This window comes from Brassica oleracea, chromosome C5 (assembly GCF_000695525.1).
Source record: "Brassica oleracea var. oleracea cultivar TO1000 chromosome C5, BOL, whole genome shotgun sequence".
Lineage (NCBI taxonomy): Eukaryota > Viridiplantae > Streptophyta > Magnoliopsida > Brassicales > Brassicaceae > Brassica > Brassica oleracea.
In genome coordinates this window covers 45434424-45452442 of record NC_027752.1, presented here as the reverse complement: position 1 = coordinate 45452442, position 18019 = coordinate 45434424, and the positions used below count along the sequence as shown (strand labels likewise).

Here is an 18019-nt window from a genome sequence, read left to right as displayed (position 1 = left end):
TGATGATACAAGTTCTTAGACATAATTATATATATTTTTATATATAATTTTAAACAGTCTCTTTTTGTATTCGTAAATAGTGGGTTTGGTACGAAAAAATTCCTAAATGTAGTATGTATGTGTTTGTTTTGGGTTTGATAGCTAATTATAATTATTTAGTAATGAATAATTACACAAAATCTGTCAATAATGAGTAAAAAATAATCAACTGTGCTTTAACTTATACGGATGGTAAATAAAAACTTTAGGCGGTCAACGCGAGATTAGACAGGAATTAAGCGGTCAACGCGGAAATTGGGCGATCTTACGCGGGTCAACGCGGATTAACGCCTTGCAACACCGATTTGGGCATAATCGGCACGGTGAACCTCCGAAGAGCGCTTAGTCAACCGCCTATGCGTTTTCGAACGGAGCATAGAACACCCCAAATCGTAGTGGAATGGGTACTTAAACTAATAAATAAAAGTTTAGGTACATTTTGTCGTTTCCAAAACCTTTGGGGTGGTTTGTGAAACTCTTTTTCAATACTTAAATATGAGGTGGAGAACTAGCGGCGTGTAGATAACTGCTGACGACGACCGTTACAGTAACGGCCTTACTACAGAAAGAAAATGGCGGGAGTGACTTCCAAGATATTTATCAGCTCATCTTCGACCTTGAGGGTGAGTGGTGTCTGTTGATTTGTTTATCATCTAGGCGATTTATGATTCCTTGGGTTTGCAGAGGGTTAATAATCATCGGCCGACGAGATGCTTCTCTGGATCTCCGGAGAAGAAAACTCCGGCTATCTTGAAGTGGGCTGTTGGCAGAGTCACTGAAGTGCTCCGGCTGTTCTCAGTCGCTTCGTCTCCCTCTACCACCATTCGTACAATTACAAATAAGGATAAGTAAGTAATCTCCAGAGCTTTCAGTTAATGTCTCTTTATTACCCTCTGTTCGTGTTTGGTCTGAAAAGATCGGTTGGAACTGGCTACAGACCAGATTCCGAGGTTACTGCTCGAGATGCTGATGATGTAATGAAGGTTTTGAGATCTGATTATGGAAATGCATATTTCGTCACAGGTATGTGATTCTCTGTTAAGCTCAGACACTAACTGGTTAAGTCATGTCTGAAAATAATGGTAACAGGAATCTTCACTACTGAAATTTACTCGGATGATTGCATCTTCGAGGACCCGACAATCAGCTTCCAGGGTGAGTCATTACAGAACCCTTCGTAGAGTATCTGCTTGAACAAATGTAGAACAAGCTGGTGTTCATGCACTCTTGTTAGATTGGTGGGATCAGATTATAAATCTTGATATGAGAAAGAAATAAAGTAGTTCTTTTTTTTGGGGGTTTTGTAGGTACAGAGTTGTATGAACGCAACTTGAGATTACTGGTTCCGTTCCTCGAAGATGCATCCATTGAACTTCAAAATATGGACAAGGTATAGCTAATTTGTTAGATCCTAGCTAGTGTGTGTTTTATGCTCTCAATGTTCTTGAGATCGATTTAATACATTACAGAGTGAGTTGTCCCAAGGAAACTATATACGGGCGACGTGGAAGCTAAGGTATGATAAATTAAATAAAAGTTGTGAATTGTGCTTCGTATTAATGATGTTTATGTCTCTTGAACTATGTTTCAGAACTTACCTGAAACTTCCATGGAGACCATTGATATCGATCGACGGAAGTACGGTCTATGAACTTGATAGAGACTTCAAAGTAAGAAAAGATACAAAAACATTTGCTCTTTACAATCATAAGATTATTTTGTCTGAATATTGGTTTTTGTGTTCAAGATTGTGAAACATGTTGAGAGCTGGAGTGTCTCTGCGGTTGAAGCAATCAGGCAGATATTCACCTTCAACTCTTTCACCTCTCGTAGCTAAGAGTCTAAAGCATTAAAGATTCATGTAATTGGACATGGTCAGATAGTGACTACTATCTAGTATTATATTTGTAAATGTAAATTCACCAAATTTTACATCCATTTAAAGTTGTGTGATGCTAAAATATGTACTTTGTGTTATGTGTGATACTAGGATGTATGTAGCGTAAAAAAAAGTCAATAACTGATTCCACACTTTTGGAAGACATGGTATTTACTTATTTTCTGAAATTTATAGAGATCTATGTACATTTTGTTATTCTGTTAGTTTAAAATATTTACCGGATTTGCTAAGCCAAATTCGAAACAAATCATAACAACAAACCAACAAAAAATGGGACATGGTCAATCCTTAGAACGATCATGTGTGTGTTGTACTGTTGTGTAATATATATAATCATCTATTACATTGTTTTTCAATCAACATCAATAGCATATACTTATAAACACCAAAAAGTTAGAAACCAATAACATACAAAAGAATATGAAGTGATTTAGATCCGGAGTTTTTCATACCAGTGAAGAAGTTAGCTATTATAAGAATCTGTTAGTACAAAAAAACAGAGTTTTAAATCTCTCTTCTTGTTTTCTCTGACAATAAAAGAGAGTTCCAAGTGGTGTTATTTTTATAGAACTAATCAACTAATGAATTATCTTTCTTAAATCTTATGGGATGTGGAAATCCCTTTGCATGAGACTTGACTTTCGTTACTTTTATAACACAATTATATAGTTTTCTTACTTATTTTTGTTCCAAGATTCTTTTTATGACCATTGAGTTTTTTTTTCTCATTGAGTATATTTTAATTTACATTAGTTATAAAATATAATGAAATAGAGAGTTTGATTTGAGTCCAGGTTGCTAGTCTTCTGTTTTATATTGGATATTTTCTAGTTTTCACACTTGAGACTTGATTATAAAATTTGACACTTGAGGTTTGATTATTATTTTTCAGTTTTCACACATGAGACTTGATTATTAGATATTTATTATGTTGAGTTTAGCATTTTTCTAGTTTTCAAAATTTATAAGACACATCACCAAATATACAGAACAAATAAATAAGAGGAAAACACACGTATAATTGGTTGAGATTAATTAAACACACAAAGAAAGAAATCAAATGAAAAACAAATTTCCGTAACCAGGAGATAATAAGAAAACCAATCGTAATTTCCATGTTTATCATATATTATATATATGTACGTTATATCAGCTAATCTATTATCTGTCACCGTTTATAAAAAGTATCATTGATGTATATACTATGGAGATTAGACGGATAGTTGGGTCCATATGCATAGTTAGTTTAATATGCGCTAAGTGACGACGAGGCAAATACTGTCAGTATCTTACAAAAACAATTTTGTTTTATTAGTTAGTAATTAATTGAGTTTAGGCGTTGTGAACTTGTGATTACCATAATTCCGTACGGACACCCACGGAATCACCAGCCAAGCTAATCAAACAAGGTCCAAGTTAATTATTAATTATTTTCTATGAGTTACTGGCAATAAAGGTAATCACATTATTTTCATCGTTTGTTATATTCTAGTACTATAAAATAGTAATTGATATCAATTTGGAATCAACAAAGAAAAAAAGCCAATAACCTGTATAAAAATGAATAGCTATCAAACTAAACTTTATGATAAAGTTTAATGGTGTGAGGAAAAAGCCAAATGGATAAGAAGTGTGGTTAGTGTTATTATCACAACCAACCCTTATTAGCTTTTTCATTTTAAAAGGCTATGATGATCGTGCATGTATTTGTATTCACCCACATGCACATGTGTGTTCTTCGTCTAATATTAGATGGCCAGGCCCCCATCGATCTTTTGAGGTTTATTAAATAAATACTGTGATTTTCTTTTGGCTGTGTAAATTTACGTACGTAATTTTGTCTCGTTTCCTGCCGATCTAAACAAGCTTTTATTAGTCGAATGGTGGAAGGGGTATACAAAATTAATACGTACTGATCAGAATATAGTTTATAGTAAAAGAATAATCAACGGCATGAAAATTGCCATGGATAGATATATCATATATCTATGATTCGGCGTTCAAAATATGACCACATACTGTTTATTCATGTCTTGATGTAATTGATGGCGTGTTTGCTATGATATGACTATATTTCTTTGAAACGATTTATACCGTTTATTTTTTAGGCATGATAGATAATATGTATATGGTCAGCATATTATCACTAATTTATGTTTTAGTTGCTAAAATTACTAATATATTAAGTTCAAAATAGTACAGATATAATCTAATTTAAATTTTGGACAAAACTATAAATAAGTCTGAATTTCGTTTCATGATTATTGCTCAATGTACTATTTATATATGAATTGATGTATGGTCAAGGATAGTGTGTGATAACGCAAGCAACTAAACACGTGGCCATACTAGCCTTTGTTGCCTCCTCTGGAACATCCATTCGACATGCTAATGTATTATCTCGCTGTCTCCAATCCCATTTTAGGTTTGTATTTGATCTTTTACCAAACTTGTTATGGTGCATTAGTAGTTATATAGCACCCGTTTTTTGATATACACTATGTTTGTTTCAATTTACATTTTTTGCTTAATTCAAGTGTTAGAACTTAATTAGAACTACTGCATGTGAAGTAAGGGATACTTAAAGTATAATAAGATGGATGGTGGTTCAAATATAATACGTTACATTTCTTAAAAGGGAATCCGATTCAAAACTGACACAAACACTCATCAGCGTGCTGAAAAATCTTAAAATTTTCGTAAAATATAAGCGTTACATAAACCTAAAATAATACATATAAAACATGAATTAATTCATTTATTTCAGTTGCTTTCGAATTAAGCACGCAAAACAAGTTAGCAAAAACAATATAGAATAATTCACTTGATATACTATACGGTCAAAGATTCGTAGTGCATTATGGATACCATTCCCCCACCACCGAACGTTGTAATCATACAAAAATAAACATTTCAATTATTATATTTAATAACTATATATAGTTGAAAATGATGACATATAAGCCATACATAAATACAATTTCAATGTGTATAGTGGGAATATATATAGCAATTTTCTTTTGGTCGTAGATAAAATTTTAAACTCAGCTAGATTTAAACTTTGCAAAAAGTAAGTAAAATACCCCTAATTAATTTTAAAAATTATCCACACCCATGATAAAATGGTTAGCTAGATTTCGTTCCTACGTAGTACAAGCGACCGTATAAACCGTTGCTAGTAGCTACTGTTGAGACTTCTATAAACAGTTGACAAAAGTAAAAAAAAAAAAAAAAAGACTTCTACAACAACAACAAAAGAAACTGTTGATATTTTGTATATTAGTTTAACCCCCTTTGGACCCACCGTTCCCGCAAGAAACGCACACACCGTCTTTTGTCTTTCTCTCCCTCTGTAAATAACCCACCAAAAGAAAAAGAAAAAATTAAAATAAACTTCCATTGAAATATTGAAGAAAGCTTGGCCTGTCTGTCTTCTAAGCTCAAATCCCTTTCTCTCACTATAGAGTATTTATTGTAATAATGAGAGTAAATACAGAAACTGTTCTTTATCTACATGAGTTTCATATCTTCTCTCTGTTCAACTCTTTCTGTCAGAAGAACAAGATGATTATGACCAAATTGCTATAAGAATAAACTCAAACCCACCCATATATATTATTGGTAGATCTATTCATTTATAAACTTTTGGAAAAAAAAATTCTTCTTCTTTCTGATTGGGAGATAAGAGAGATGAACAATCTGGTGAGTTATCTTGAGCCAGATTACTCTGAGTTTGTTGAAGTTGATCCTACTGGAAGATATGGAAGAGTAAGATTTTCCCTCTCATTCAACCAAATCTCACTTAGTTTTATTTCTATCTTTGTTGTTGACTTTAATGTTCTTGTTGTAGTATAATGAAGTTCTGGGTAAAGGAGCTTCAAAGACTGTGTAAGTTAATCAAATCTCTTCTCTCTTTTTCTTTTCTTGGCAAATGTTTTCTTGATCTGGTGATGTATTTAACCCTATGATGTTGTTCATAGGTCAAACCAATTAAAGAGATCCATAAAAAGAAACTTTCCTATTGTGGAAAATAGCTTATTTGATCAATACTTTTTTCTCTTCTTTTGATAATTTGTAGTTACAGAGCATTTGATGAATATGAAGGCATCGAAGTAGCATGGAACCAAGTCAAGCTCTACGACTTCTTACAAAGCCCTGAAGATCTCGAGAGGCTTTACTGTGAGATCCATCTCCTCAAGACCCTTAAACACAAGAACATCATGAAGTTCTACACCTCTTGGGTCGATACCTCTAACAGAAACATCAATTTCGTCACTGAGTTGTTCACTTCCGGCACCTTAAGACAGTAAGCTTCTTCTCTATCTCTCTCTCTCTCTCTCTCTCTCTCTTTGTTCATTGGCTCTTTCTTACACGGTAAAGGATCTCAGGTATAGACTAAGGCATAAGAGAGTGAACATAAGAGCGGTGAAACACTGGTGCAGACAAATCTTGAGAGGGTTACATTATCTACATAACCATGACCCTCCTATAATCCACAGAGATCTCAAATGTGACAACATTTTCGTCAACGGCAATCAAGGCGAGGTCAAGATTGGTGATCTTGGCCTCGCCGCCATTTTAAGAAAGTCCCACGCTGCTCACTGCGTAGGGACACCTGAGTTCATGGCTCCTGAAGTGTACGAAGAAGCGTATAACGAACTGGTTGATATATACTCTTTTGGTATGTGCATTCTAGAAATGGTAACGTTTGATTATCCTTACAGCGAATGCACACACCCTGCTCAGATCTACAAGAAAGTTATGTCGGTGAGAGACTTTCCAAACAAAGCTTTCATCTCTTTCTGTTTTCAATGAATGTTTGTAGCTAAAAAAAATGTTTGGTTTCAGGGGAAGAAGCCAGATGCATTGTACATGGTGAAAGACCCTGAGGTTAAATACTTCATAGAGAAATGTTTGGCTACTGTATCTCTTAGAGTCTCGGCTCGTGAGTTACTAGATGATCCTTTCTTTCGAATAGACGATGGTGGGTTTGATTTGAGATCAGTTGATGTGGATTATCCGGTGGCGCCGCCGCTAGTTAGGCAGCCTCATCATCTTGCTGACTACTACAACTATCCGTCGAATAGTAGCTTTTTGAATCGCCAGTATTCAAATGGTTACCATGAGTATCAAAGCGGATGGGCTTATAATCCAGGTGAGACAGAGGAGACTCATGGAATCGAGCTCTTTGAGTGTCGAAACGGAAATGATCAAGAAGAAGACAAGAGTTCTGGTAATGTTGATATAAGTATCAAAGGGAAGAGAAGAGATGATGGTGGCTTGTTCTTGCGTCTTAGGATCACAGACAAAGAAGGTAACAACAGTCACTTTAATTGTTCTCAACTGGTCCGTCCAACGCCCATTTGGGCTGTCCACATCGACCATTATGTTTTGGATTATAATTGGTACGGTCTACAATGGCCAATAGTCTCTTTTAGATTTGGATATTTTTGCTAAAACCGTGAAATTATATTTTTCGCTAAAATCGTAAATTATACTTTTCTCTAAAATTTTAAAATTAGGTTTTCTCTAAAATCGTAAAATTACGTTTTCTACTAAAATAAAATCATAAAATACATTTTCTAACAAAACCGTTAAATTATATTATTCCGCCAAAATCGTAAAAAAGACTTTAAATTTGCATAAACTAATGCTCAAGAGTGTAAAAAAAGGTGCTATTTGTTTGCAGGGCGTGTCCGGAACATTTACTTTCCATTTGACATCGAAACAGACACTGCACTGAGCGTTGCTACGGAAATGGTAGCGGAGCTTGACATGGACGACCATGGAGTTACAAAGATAGCCAACATGATTGACGGCGAGATATCTAGGCTTGTACCTAGTTGGAGACCTGGACCTGAGTTTGAAGAATCTCTTGCGGCTGCTGCAGCTGCTGCAAATGCGAACATTTGCAGCAACTGCGTGTCCAACCGCACTTCAATGGGCTCGGTGATGGATTTCTTGAGGACCAATCCTGGAGCAAACGTTGCACAGTGTTGTCGAAACGGGTGCGGTGAGACACATGGACGCTTTGAAGAGATTACGATAAGAGAAACCGAGGTTAGGCTTCGAGAGATATGGAAGCTGCAGCAACAGCAGGAGAGTCGAGAGCTTAGCTCGATAGACTCGGGACAGAACCATTCAGAAGAAGAAGAGGAAGAAGTGTATGAGGATCCTGAAATAACGTTTTCTTGTGAGGCGAGTAACACGCTAAACCATCTAACCGGGTCTGGTTCGTTCTCCTTTTTACCGTCTCTATACTGTGATGAGGTAGAGAAATCTGAAGACCAGGTCCAACGAGAGTTCAGATGGCTTAAAGCTAAGTGTCAGATGGATATAAGAGAGATGCAGGATGAACAGTTGAAGTCCATGTGGTCGGAAACAGGAGAAGAGGGTCTGAAAGATGGATTCTCCGGTTCGGTTTCGGGGTTGGGAAGAGGAGGAGATGAAGATAAGGTGAAAGAGAAGGTGTTTGGAGGAAGATTAGTACCAAAGTGTCTTAAAAGGACAACTTCTCTTCCTGTTGATGCCATTGAAGCTTGATGATTTCTTCATGTATACACATATTAATTGTTTGGTATACTTAAGATTCTTTTGGGGTTATTCTTACAGTAATACCATTCGAGAATTTAGTTTGTTAATGCATGCTAATATGCAATAAGATTGTATTTATTTAGCTCATTTCTAAGAATTACGGCTAAATTTCATATCTAGCAAGTTGTTTGTAAAAACTAGTACTATTTAGGACTAACATAAATATGTTTGTGTTATGAAATAACTTATAATTTATAGTATCGAGAAATTTAAATAAGAGTAGAATTTGATACCCGTAGGAAGCAAATAACACTAGTATAAGGGAGAGAGTTTATAATAAGGAAGAAGAAGAAGATGTAATGGTTCTTTGATTATAAACTCTTGTTCTTGTTTATGGTGTACAAAAGAGTGAGATGAGTGATGGTATTTATAGTGAACAACAATACATAAAATAACAAAGATGGTGCTTAATTTGGTAAATGAGTGGGTGATCATAGTGTTTGATGAGTAGATGATCATAGTGCTTGAGTTGGTAAAGGAGTGGATGATCATTTCAATGCTTAATTTATAACACTCCCCCTTGATCATCCATCTTGTATTACGTAATGCCTCGTTAAAAACCTAGTCATGGAAAACCCAATGGGAAAAACCGTAGTAAAAGTAAAAAGAGTACAACTACGTAAGCTCCCCCTCGAATGAGTAGTCATAGAACCTTTAGAACAATGATAGATTTTCATCTCTCAAATTGTAACATTCTCTTTGGTTGTCTATCTTTTGTATGTTCTTTGTTGCCTCGTTAAAACCTTGTCATGGAAAAACCCAATGGGAAAAAAAAAACCATGATAAGGAAAAAGAGTACAACCACACTTACTATCATATTTCTTTCCCTGGAAACAATATCTTCAGGATATGCATTCCAATCAACTCTCTTCAGAGAATTAAGCTTAAGAGAATAAACTCTATTAATTTCTATTATGATATCTAGGTCCTTTAGACTTCTTGTCCATAATTCTCTTTTGACTTAGACAATAATTTATTGGTCTATTTGGATTTCAAACCAAATTTCTTACATATAATCGTATAGAAATTCGTCTCGTACATACGAATTATTCATTTGTAACTATAGAAGTTACTATTATGATTTTCTTTCTTTTCATATGAAATTACATCTTTCAGTAATGAAAAAGATTAATAATTTTCTTAAATAACACTCTTACGTATGGTATTTCGGGACCAAACATATACGAGCGTCTTAAATAAAATACTTTAAGGATCTTTATGATAACATCTCAGTTTTAGATCTCCAGTTTAGAATACATAAAAACAATATAGTATTGTCAAGAGTTTTCTTCCAAAATATAATTTTTCTATAACTCTTCAGGAGTTTTGATTATATTCAAATCATGATTCAATTGATTTATAATCTCTTGATAAATACAAATGGATACATTTGTTAACCTTATAATATTTCATATATCCCATAAAATAGTTTGTTTCAATTCGATCGAATATGCAGAGTTCCCGGGAACATGATTTTGATATCATCAATCCTTCATGGATTATACTTTCAGGGATTAACATTTTTCAAGTGGATTGTTTCATTCAAGTTCTTCCTTTATTACCAGACTATAAGGAACTTGAAACTAGTTGCATCTACCATATGAAATTATGTCTCTTCACAATCAATTTCATATTGATCCTTCTTTGTGTGCAACGGTTCATTTACATCTCACTTGTTTTACACCTTTTAGTGTATGGACTACTGGTCCAAATACTTCTCTATTTCACAAGAAGTTTATATCTTTGTCTATTGCATCTTTCTGATTTGGCCAATCATTTCTTTGTGTACACTTTTCAATAGACTTTCTTTCATGATCCTCTTTCTCATTTATTATATCAACTGCTACTTTGCATGTATAATATCATCGACGTCAATTTTCTTATCGGTTCCATTTTGTTTCATACATGACATAACTTATTGAGATCTCTTCATTTGTCTCAGGTACCTGAATTTTCGTCAGTCATGTTTAATTTCTCTTCTGGAGATCATACAAAACTATATTGCCTCGTTTTGACCATTATCAATATATGCTCCTTTTTCATTTACGAGGATTTATCTTTGGAACCAATCTGTCTACCACCCTGCAGGCGTGACTAGCAGTTTGATATTGTTCTTGTAGAACATTTATTCTTATTGGAGCATTTACAGCTGGTATATGTGACTTGATCACTATAGTTATATAGGTCGTGTCTGACAACTGCTTTAGTAAGTTTTGAAATGAATTATCTTTTGGACTTCTATTTCACATTGTGTTTAGCCCGAGGATCAATGATAATTCATTTCAACTTATTTTCTTTTCCAGCTGTTTATTTTCTCCCCCTTATGTTGGAAGTACTAACTCACTTTTAGAATTCATGTATAGCCTTACTTATAGTTTTCGGGGATGGCTCTGGATTCTTAAGTGTCAATAGAGATTTATATCCAACATATATTTCCAACCTCATTTGAAAACACATCTTCATTTGAAGCTCTGTGGCGGAGCAACATCCAACATTCTTAGATGAAAATGATTGGTTTCTGATTCTATACCAATGATGGGGAGAACTAGTGAAAATTTATTGGCTTGATGCGAATGGATTTTGACTTTGGTGAATAAAATGTTTGTTGAGAATGGAAGTTGTTTGGTAAGTGTTGGAGATGAGCTTAGCACAGGCCCATTAAGAGCTAAGCCCAAAATCAGACCCGACCCGTTAAACAACGATGATTTCGCTAGAAAACAAAACGTACGTCACTATAAATAGAAGACGTCTGACTCATTGAAAGGACAGTCAGAAACGTACAGAAAGTACAGACAAGGAAGCATTGCCTCTTCATCACAGACAAAGTCTTGGACGACCTCGACCACTAGGCGAGCTTGGCCCAGACGACCTCAGACCATAAAATAGAAAGATACTTGTTTAGACGAACTGTTTAGACGAGCAATAGCATCTTTAGTTCTTGTAATTGAACGAGCTTGTTTATTCTTGATTATTAATACCAAAATATCCACCCCTTTACATCATTTATAAATATTACATCATCGACCAGATATGAAAACAACAATTGGCGCCCACCGTGGGGTAGGAGATTCTTCTTCACCTCAAGACAGCTCGGCAGTCACAGAACCCATAGCGCAACCAGACGCCCTGATTTCTGCAACCACCAACCGTCCTGGAATGACAAGCGCACAACTAGCTGCAATGACAATCTCGGACCATCTAGCCAACACCTCGACGCTAGTGGCGAAAACCTCGGGTGAACCATCAATGGTGGCAACCTCGCATATAGCCAATACCTCGACACTAGTAGCGACGACCTCAGACAAACCATCAATGGTGGCAACCTCGGACCATCCAGCCAACACCTAGACGCTAGTGGCGACGACTGTTATCTTGCATATTTCTATTGTGTTATTCATTCACCCATGTGCATTTTGATCATATAGACTAGGATTTAGCCATGTTTAGGTTGCATTTTGCATACATGAGTCTTTATTAGGTATTGGAGTACCACATGAAGTTCTTGGAGACATTTGGGTGCATTTGGAGCTCAAAAGAGGTGATAAAGGTGATCATTGGACGAGCAGTGCATGGGAGCGACCCTACCAGAGCGACACCATGAATTCGATGTGCCCTACCTCTCAGACCGACCTTACCAGAGCGACCTCACGAGGTCGCTCGCCATTTCATCGTTTGGAGTGCAAAAATAAACCCAGAGCGATCTCCTAGAGCGACGACACGAAGTTTTTTTTTAGAATTTCGCAATTTTAAAATGAACCATTTATTATGAACTTCATAATTTAAAAACCGTTTACATTAATCATACAAGCAATTACAAGGAGAAGCGATGTAAATAAAATTAAACCGATATTCATCTTAAATTCACTCGGAGTAAATTCTCCATCGAATAAACCATAAATAGAAACACAAATAAAAATGGCACATAAAAACAAAAGTGCGCGAATCATCTTTCTTGAAAAATCGGAGGAGAGCGATTTTGAAATTTTTGAGAGAAGATGAAATGTTTTGGATGATGAAATGGAGTGAAAATGAGTTGTATTTATAGATGAAAATTACTGTTCATGACCGTTGGAGAAAGGGGAAATTTTTGAAAAATTTTCTTTGTGACCGTTGGGGTTAAATCGAGTGCACCAAAAATTAGTCTGAAAATATCGTATTAAACGGTCAATCAAATCTATAAAATTTCATAAAAGTGAAAAATTATGACAATGAAATATTTATGTTATATGACAACAAATCATGCGACGGCTCAGCCGATCAATGCAGAATAATAAATAAATTATACGGCGGCTTGGCCGACCAATTAATAATAAACAGAATATAAGGCGGTTCAGCCGACCAATAAATAATAAACAGGATATAAGGCGGCTCGGCCGACCAATAAATAAATTAAATTACTAGTAAATAATATAGGCGGTATTCCGGCCATTATAACATGATATAAATAATAGTAGAGGCGGTATACCGACCATTATAACAGGGTATAAATGATACAAATAAATTTTACCGAATCGCAGAGTGATCGTGCTGATAACGTGTTATGAAATAACTTATAATTTATAGTATCGAGAAATTTAAATAAGAGTAGAATTTGATACCCGTAGGAAGCAAATAACACTAGTATAAGGGAGAGAGTTTATTATAAGGAAGAAGAAGAAGATGTAATGGTTCTTTGATTATAAACTCTTCTTCTTGTTTATGGTGTACAAAAGAGTGAGATGAGTGATGGTATTTATAGTGAACAACAATACATAAAATAACAAAGATGGTGCTTAATTTGGTAAATGAGTAGGTGATCATAATGCTTGATGAGTAGATGATTATAGTGCTTGAGTTGGTAAAGGAGTACATGATCATTTCAATGCTTAATTTATAACCGTTTGCAAAATATGCTAGCACTAACATAAATATGTTCTTGGAAACTCAATAATAGTATTGTAATAATTTAATCTCTGAACATTTTGTTTTCAGTGTACTGTACCATTAAATGCATGTGGGGAGGAAGAAAACAGGTTGGATTCGGATTAATGACAAAACAATAATGGAAGCGAATTATTGAGCAATGTAATAAACATACTAAATTTAGTAACTAATTTTCTTTATGAAAACCATCTCACAAACTAATCTGTGTTTATATTTCATTAGACGTTCGGATAATGTAAAGTGAAATCGGTGGGCAAAATAGTAAACCACAGGTGCAAACCCACAGCAGCACATGGACATGTTCCAGTGCCGACCAATCTACTAGAAATGTGGGTTCATCCACATGCGTTGGTATTTTTCACTTCAATTTAATTAAAAAAAATTATTTAACATGGTTTGTTTGTCGTTACTATGTAATTGTAGTGTAATATAAATGGTTGGAACTATTCAATAAGACTTTTCTTGTCCATATCTACACTAGAATACGATTCTCCAAATTAAGTTCTACGTTTGGTTTGAACTTTCATAGTAACTCGCAAGCTCTACGACAAAAATATTATATAATCAATCCATTTTTTTAGATATTCTGACTATATACAAATAACAGAAAAATGGAAAAATAATAATATTACACGCATCACCTATTTTACAATCGCATAATGAGACTCATGTGGTAAGCTACATACTATAAGTGGTCTTCTACTAAAAGATATGAAGCTCATCACGCCATATCTTGCAGATCTAAATTATAAATAGACGATAAACTCTTCTATGATATGTTAGGTGATCATTGTGATCGTTATGATTATTGTTCAATTAATTTACGTAAGTTGGTGGTTCCTAATTATGACTTTCCCGTGCAATCACAAGATACACAATTATCCTTTTTTTTCTTATTAATCGAAGAATGACGAATCCAATAATATTTAGGTAAAATTATGTGTGAATATGCATTCATAATATTTGAGAAATATTTCCATATATAGTATTATGATTTAAGATATGATATTGTAAGTTTTTGGTTAGTTGCTTAGATCAACAACAACAAAAAACGACTAAACCGTTGAACGTCAAAACATATCTCAAACATGAAAAAGATGCCTTGTCCATATTCAAAATCTGAAATTTACGTTAAAGGGTTCATAAAATTCAGTGGAGGAAACAAAAGATGATGAAAATGATAGGGACATGAAATGAAGAATTGAATAAGGTTGACCCTATCAATTGAAGATAGTAATAATTGATCTTAAAAGGAGCCTTACAAAATCTTAAATTATTGTGTTTATTGATGGCATGTGGTATTGAATATGTACAGATCAAACGTACCCTTTTCGTACCCAACCCACTTCAGTGCCAACTCATCTGATCATTCGTGTGTGTGGCTAATAAGTCCAACAAAATTATTTATTACTCCTTCCATTTCTAAAAGATATATATTTTTTAAAAAAAAATTATTTCAAATTTTTTTTTTATATTTCTAAATCATTTTTTGTCAACTAAAAATAAACAATTGTGAATTTCAAAAACATTAATTGCATTTTTTGAAATTTTATTGATTTAGAAATATAGAAAATATAAAATTACAAAAAACTATACATTAATAACTAAGTTTTAATATATTTTATTAATAAATGTGAAAATTTTAAAACATATATTATTTTGAAATAGACGGAGTAGTTCTTATCTTAACAAATAGTTAATTACTCTTCTTTACCGGATGTTTTTAAAGTAAGTCAATGAATAAATGATTAATTTAGTTTTAAAATTGTCAAATTAGTTAACTGAATCCAAACTAAGCAAAAAATCAGATTGTTAACTAATTTCTTTCAACTTAACTAATTTATTTCATGTTCAGAATCTGCATATATAATATTTTAATTTTATTTAACGGATTTCAATAACTATATATAAAATAGACCAGGAGTTTCTGGAAAGGACGACGACAACTAGATCTACAGTGAAGGCGACAACATCGAGACGACGCGACTAGACATTCCGATGACGCGACTAGATATCGAGACGACGCGACTAGATCTTCCGACGGGACCATCCAACGAGATCGAGACGACGCGACAACGAAGACAAGATCGAGTTTTGTTCGTGATGAGGTCTACCTGTTGACTTCCCTATCCAGCTGAAGAAGACGACGATCCAAACAGCGACGCAGACCGACGGTGCGCTTCGGGCGCCCTCCACTCCTGAGCTCGGAGTTATGGGGTCCGCTCCTCCACCTGGTGACCCAGCTCTACAGTCCCCGGCGAAAACCTATTCCCAAGCTGCTACTCAAAGTTCACGTGATCTAGAAGGAAAACTAATAAACGTTATGCGTTTCTCACCGGTGGTGGATATGCAAGGAGGTGTAGCATCTGTTGACCTGCCAGAAGAACTTCTCACTTAATCCAAATCTTTGTGGTCTGCTTTTGTTGTTGGACACTTCATGGGGGATGCTCCACATATCGGAAAAGTCCACGCCATAGTTAACCGCATCTGGTCCTTCCCGGATAGATCAGCAAAGATAGATGCTCACTTCATCAGTCCACGCACGGTTCTCTTCCGCATTGATAATCAGCACCTAAAGGAGAGAGTCCTGAAGAGAACTTTCTGGCATATCGCGGATATACCTATTGTGGTACGAGAATGGTGTCCTAAAACTGCCTCCGCGCCACCTGATCTTACGGCTATTCCGCTTTTGGTGGATCTCCAAGGGGTCCCGGACCACCTGTTCTCCGACACTGGTCTTACCTTCTTTGGGGACACAATTGGCCGTACCGTCAAGTTACATCCGAATACGAAACGATGCGTCCGTCTAGACGTTGCGCGCTTACTCGTGGTTATGAACCTAGAGGAACCACTACCATCGAGTATAAATGTCAGGGAATCTGGAGAGACTATCACTGTCAGTTACCCGTGGTTACCCCCACGATGCCTTGGATGCCAGATATGGAGTCACACTGACAAAACATGCTCCAAAAATAAGCAGATGAAAGATAAAACAGAAGGTGCAAAGGAAAAAGAAAAGGAACCCGCGGGTTCTGGTACGGAGGCTCCTCAGGCCAATTCCGTAAAGGAAACCGAGGTCTCAAAGAGTATTGACATTGACAAACTTCTACAAGAGGTGGAGAACGTGGAACAGATGGAAACTACAACCCCTACAAAACATACCGAAGAAGACGGTGACGTTTGCGTATCGGACAAGGAAGTGGGAAATAATGAGGTTTCTGAGAATGAAGAACCATGGCTTGTGGTCCCACAGAGTTCGCCTTCTGGGAGTTGGAATCTTGCAAAGTCGGGAACAAGTATGGAGCCCGAAGTTCAAAGCAAAACCTCACCGTCCCGATTCCATTTGCTCCGCAAGGAACTTGAGGAGGGTGAAATGGAAGAAGAAGACGAAAGTACGAGCTCTGATGGGGAAAGCTCAATAGAATTAAAGGAAACCTTTGAGAAGATGAAGCAATTGGAGAAGCAAAAGTCTGGTAAGAACAAGAAGAACCAGAAAAAAAACCAAAATACAAATGCAGGGAACAAGAAAGATCAACCCAAAGGTTCCAAGAACAAGCAAAACAATTATGTCTCCTCACGGAGACAGTAATGATATGATATCGTTATTTGCGTGGAACACAAGGGGCTTCAACAAAATGCGCAAACAAACGGCTCTATGTTCTTGGTTTAAATCTACGAAACCTTCTTTTGGATGCCTTGTCGAAACTCGGGTTCGAGAAGAAAACAGTGTATCTATCCTAAACTCTGCTCTTCCCCACTGGAATTTCATTACTAACTATGAACATCACTACCTTGGTAAAATATGGGTTTGTTGGGCTGGGAACGTCTCCGTTAACCTTCTGTTTAAGAGTGACTAGTGCATCACTGTGTGGGTTACTTCAGAAAGTGGGGAGCAATTTTTGCGCTCATGTGTTTATGCCTCCAACTTTGCTGTGGACAGACAGCACCTCTGGAGTGAATTGGCTTACATCAAGGCACAATATGTACTAACTGGAGTCCCATGGATTGTGATGGGTGACTTCAACGAAACGCTAGCTTCCTCAGAGCACTCAAGGGGAACTCTATCAAACGCAAGTCTGAGGGGGATGCAAGCTTTCCAGTCCGCGGTTGCACACTGCAACCTCACCGATCTCACTTCTATTGGTCCTACATTCACATGGACCAATAAGCAAAAATAGAATCCGATCGCAAAGAAACTGGATCGAGTTCTTGTCAATGACCACTGGTTGCACCAATTTCCTCAATCTTATGGAAGTGTGGAGCCTTCGGGCGTCTCAGATCATACATGTTACTGGGTTAGGCTCGAAACTAACGCTATGGGGAAGAAGCGACGTTTCAAGTTTTTTAACTTTCTGGCCGACCATCCGGATTTTTTGGATACAGTAGCTGCGTCTTGGAACTCCACCGATGATATCTTCCATTCCACGTCGGCGCTATTCAGATTCCATAAAAAGCTCAAATTTCTCAAACCCCTACTGCGGCGACTCAATCAAAACAGATTCGGTAATATCCCAAAAAGAACTCAAGATGCTTTTGAGAAACTCTGCGACAAGCAGAGGTTAG

At 36.0% G+C, this 18019-nt stretch overlaps 3 protein-coding genes across 3 annotated transcripts; all 3 read left to right on the top strand.

Annotated features, from left to right (window-relative positions):
* Positions 1 to 434: 434 nt before the first annotated feature.
* Positions 435 to 2134, top strand: LOC106293504. Its single transcript, XM_013729183.1, has 8 exons — positions 435 to 662; positions 724 to 887; positions 977 to 1062; positions 1129 to 1194; positions 1347 to 1429; positions 1509 to 1555; positions 1631 to 1709; positions 1787 to 2134. Exons 1-8 carry the CDS (start codon positions 612 to 614, stop codon positions 1874 to 1876), a joined length of 666 nt encoding a protein of 221 aa, XP_013584637.1. The 5' UTR covers positions 435 to 611; the 3' UTR covers positions 1877 to 2134.
* Positions 2135 to 5292: 3158 nt separating this feature from the next.
* On the top strand, positions 5293 to 8646 carry LOC106343408 (serine/threonine-protein kinase WNK1-like). Its single transcript, XM_013782607.1, has 6 exons — positions 5293 to 5707; positions 5790 to 5827; positions 6018 to 6245; positions 6328 to 6706; positions 6788 to 7253; positions 7629 to 8646. Exons 1-6 carry the CDS (start codon positions 5630 to 5632, stop codon positions 8480 to 8482), a joined length of 2043 nt encoding a protein of 680 aa, XP_013638061.1. The 5' UTR covers positions 5293 to 5629; the 3' UTR covers positions 8483 to 8646.
* Positions 8647 to 15893: 7247 nt separating this feature from the next.
* LOC106292424 lies at positions 15894 to 17634 on the top strand. The gene is made up of 2 exons (XM_013728012.1): positions 15894 to 16929; positions 17339 to 17634. Exons 1-2 carry the CDS (start codon positions 15894 to 15896, stop codon positions 17632 to 17634), a joined length of 1332 nt encoding a protein of 443 aa, XP_013583466.1.
* Positions 17635 to 18019: the final 385 nt, after the last annotated feature.

Bases quoted from the DNA above. Each gene is read 5' to 3' on its own strand.
- LOC106293504 (XM_013729183.1), top strand. From the start codon at position 612: ATGGCGGGAGTGACTTCCAAGATATTTATCAGCTCATCTTCGACCTTG. The intron at 1,063-1,128 runs GTATGTGATTCT...TAATGGTAACAG, and splicing joins AAATGCATATTTCGTCACAG to GAATCTTCACTACTGAAATT. The intron at 1,556-1,630 runs GTATGATAAATT...ACTATGTTTCAG, and splicing joins CGGGCGACGTGGAAGCTAAG to AACTTACCTGAAACTTCCAT.
- LOC106343408 (XM_013782607.1), top strand. From the start codon at position 5,630: ATGAACAATCTGGTGAGTTATCTTGAGCCAGATTACTCTGAGTTTGTT. The intron at 6,246-6,327 runs GTAAGCTTCTTC...AAAGGATCTCAG, and splicing joins ACTTCCGGCACCTTAAGACA to GTATAGACTAAGGCATAAGA. The intron at 6,707-6,787 runs GTGAGAGACTTT...GTTTGGTTTCAG, and splicing joins TCTACAAGAAAGTTATGTCG to GGGAAGAAGCCAGATGCATT.
- LOC106292424 (XM_013728012.1), top strand. From the start codon at position 15,894: ATGGGGGATGCTCCACATATCGGAAAAGTCCACGCCATAGTTAACCGC. The intron at 16,930-17,338 runs GTAAGAACAAGA...GGGTTACTTCAG, and splicing joins ATTGGAGAAGCAAAAGTCTG to AAAGTGGGGAGCAATTTTTG.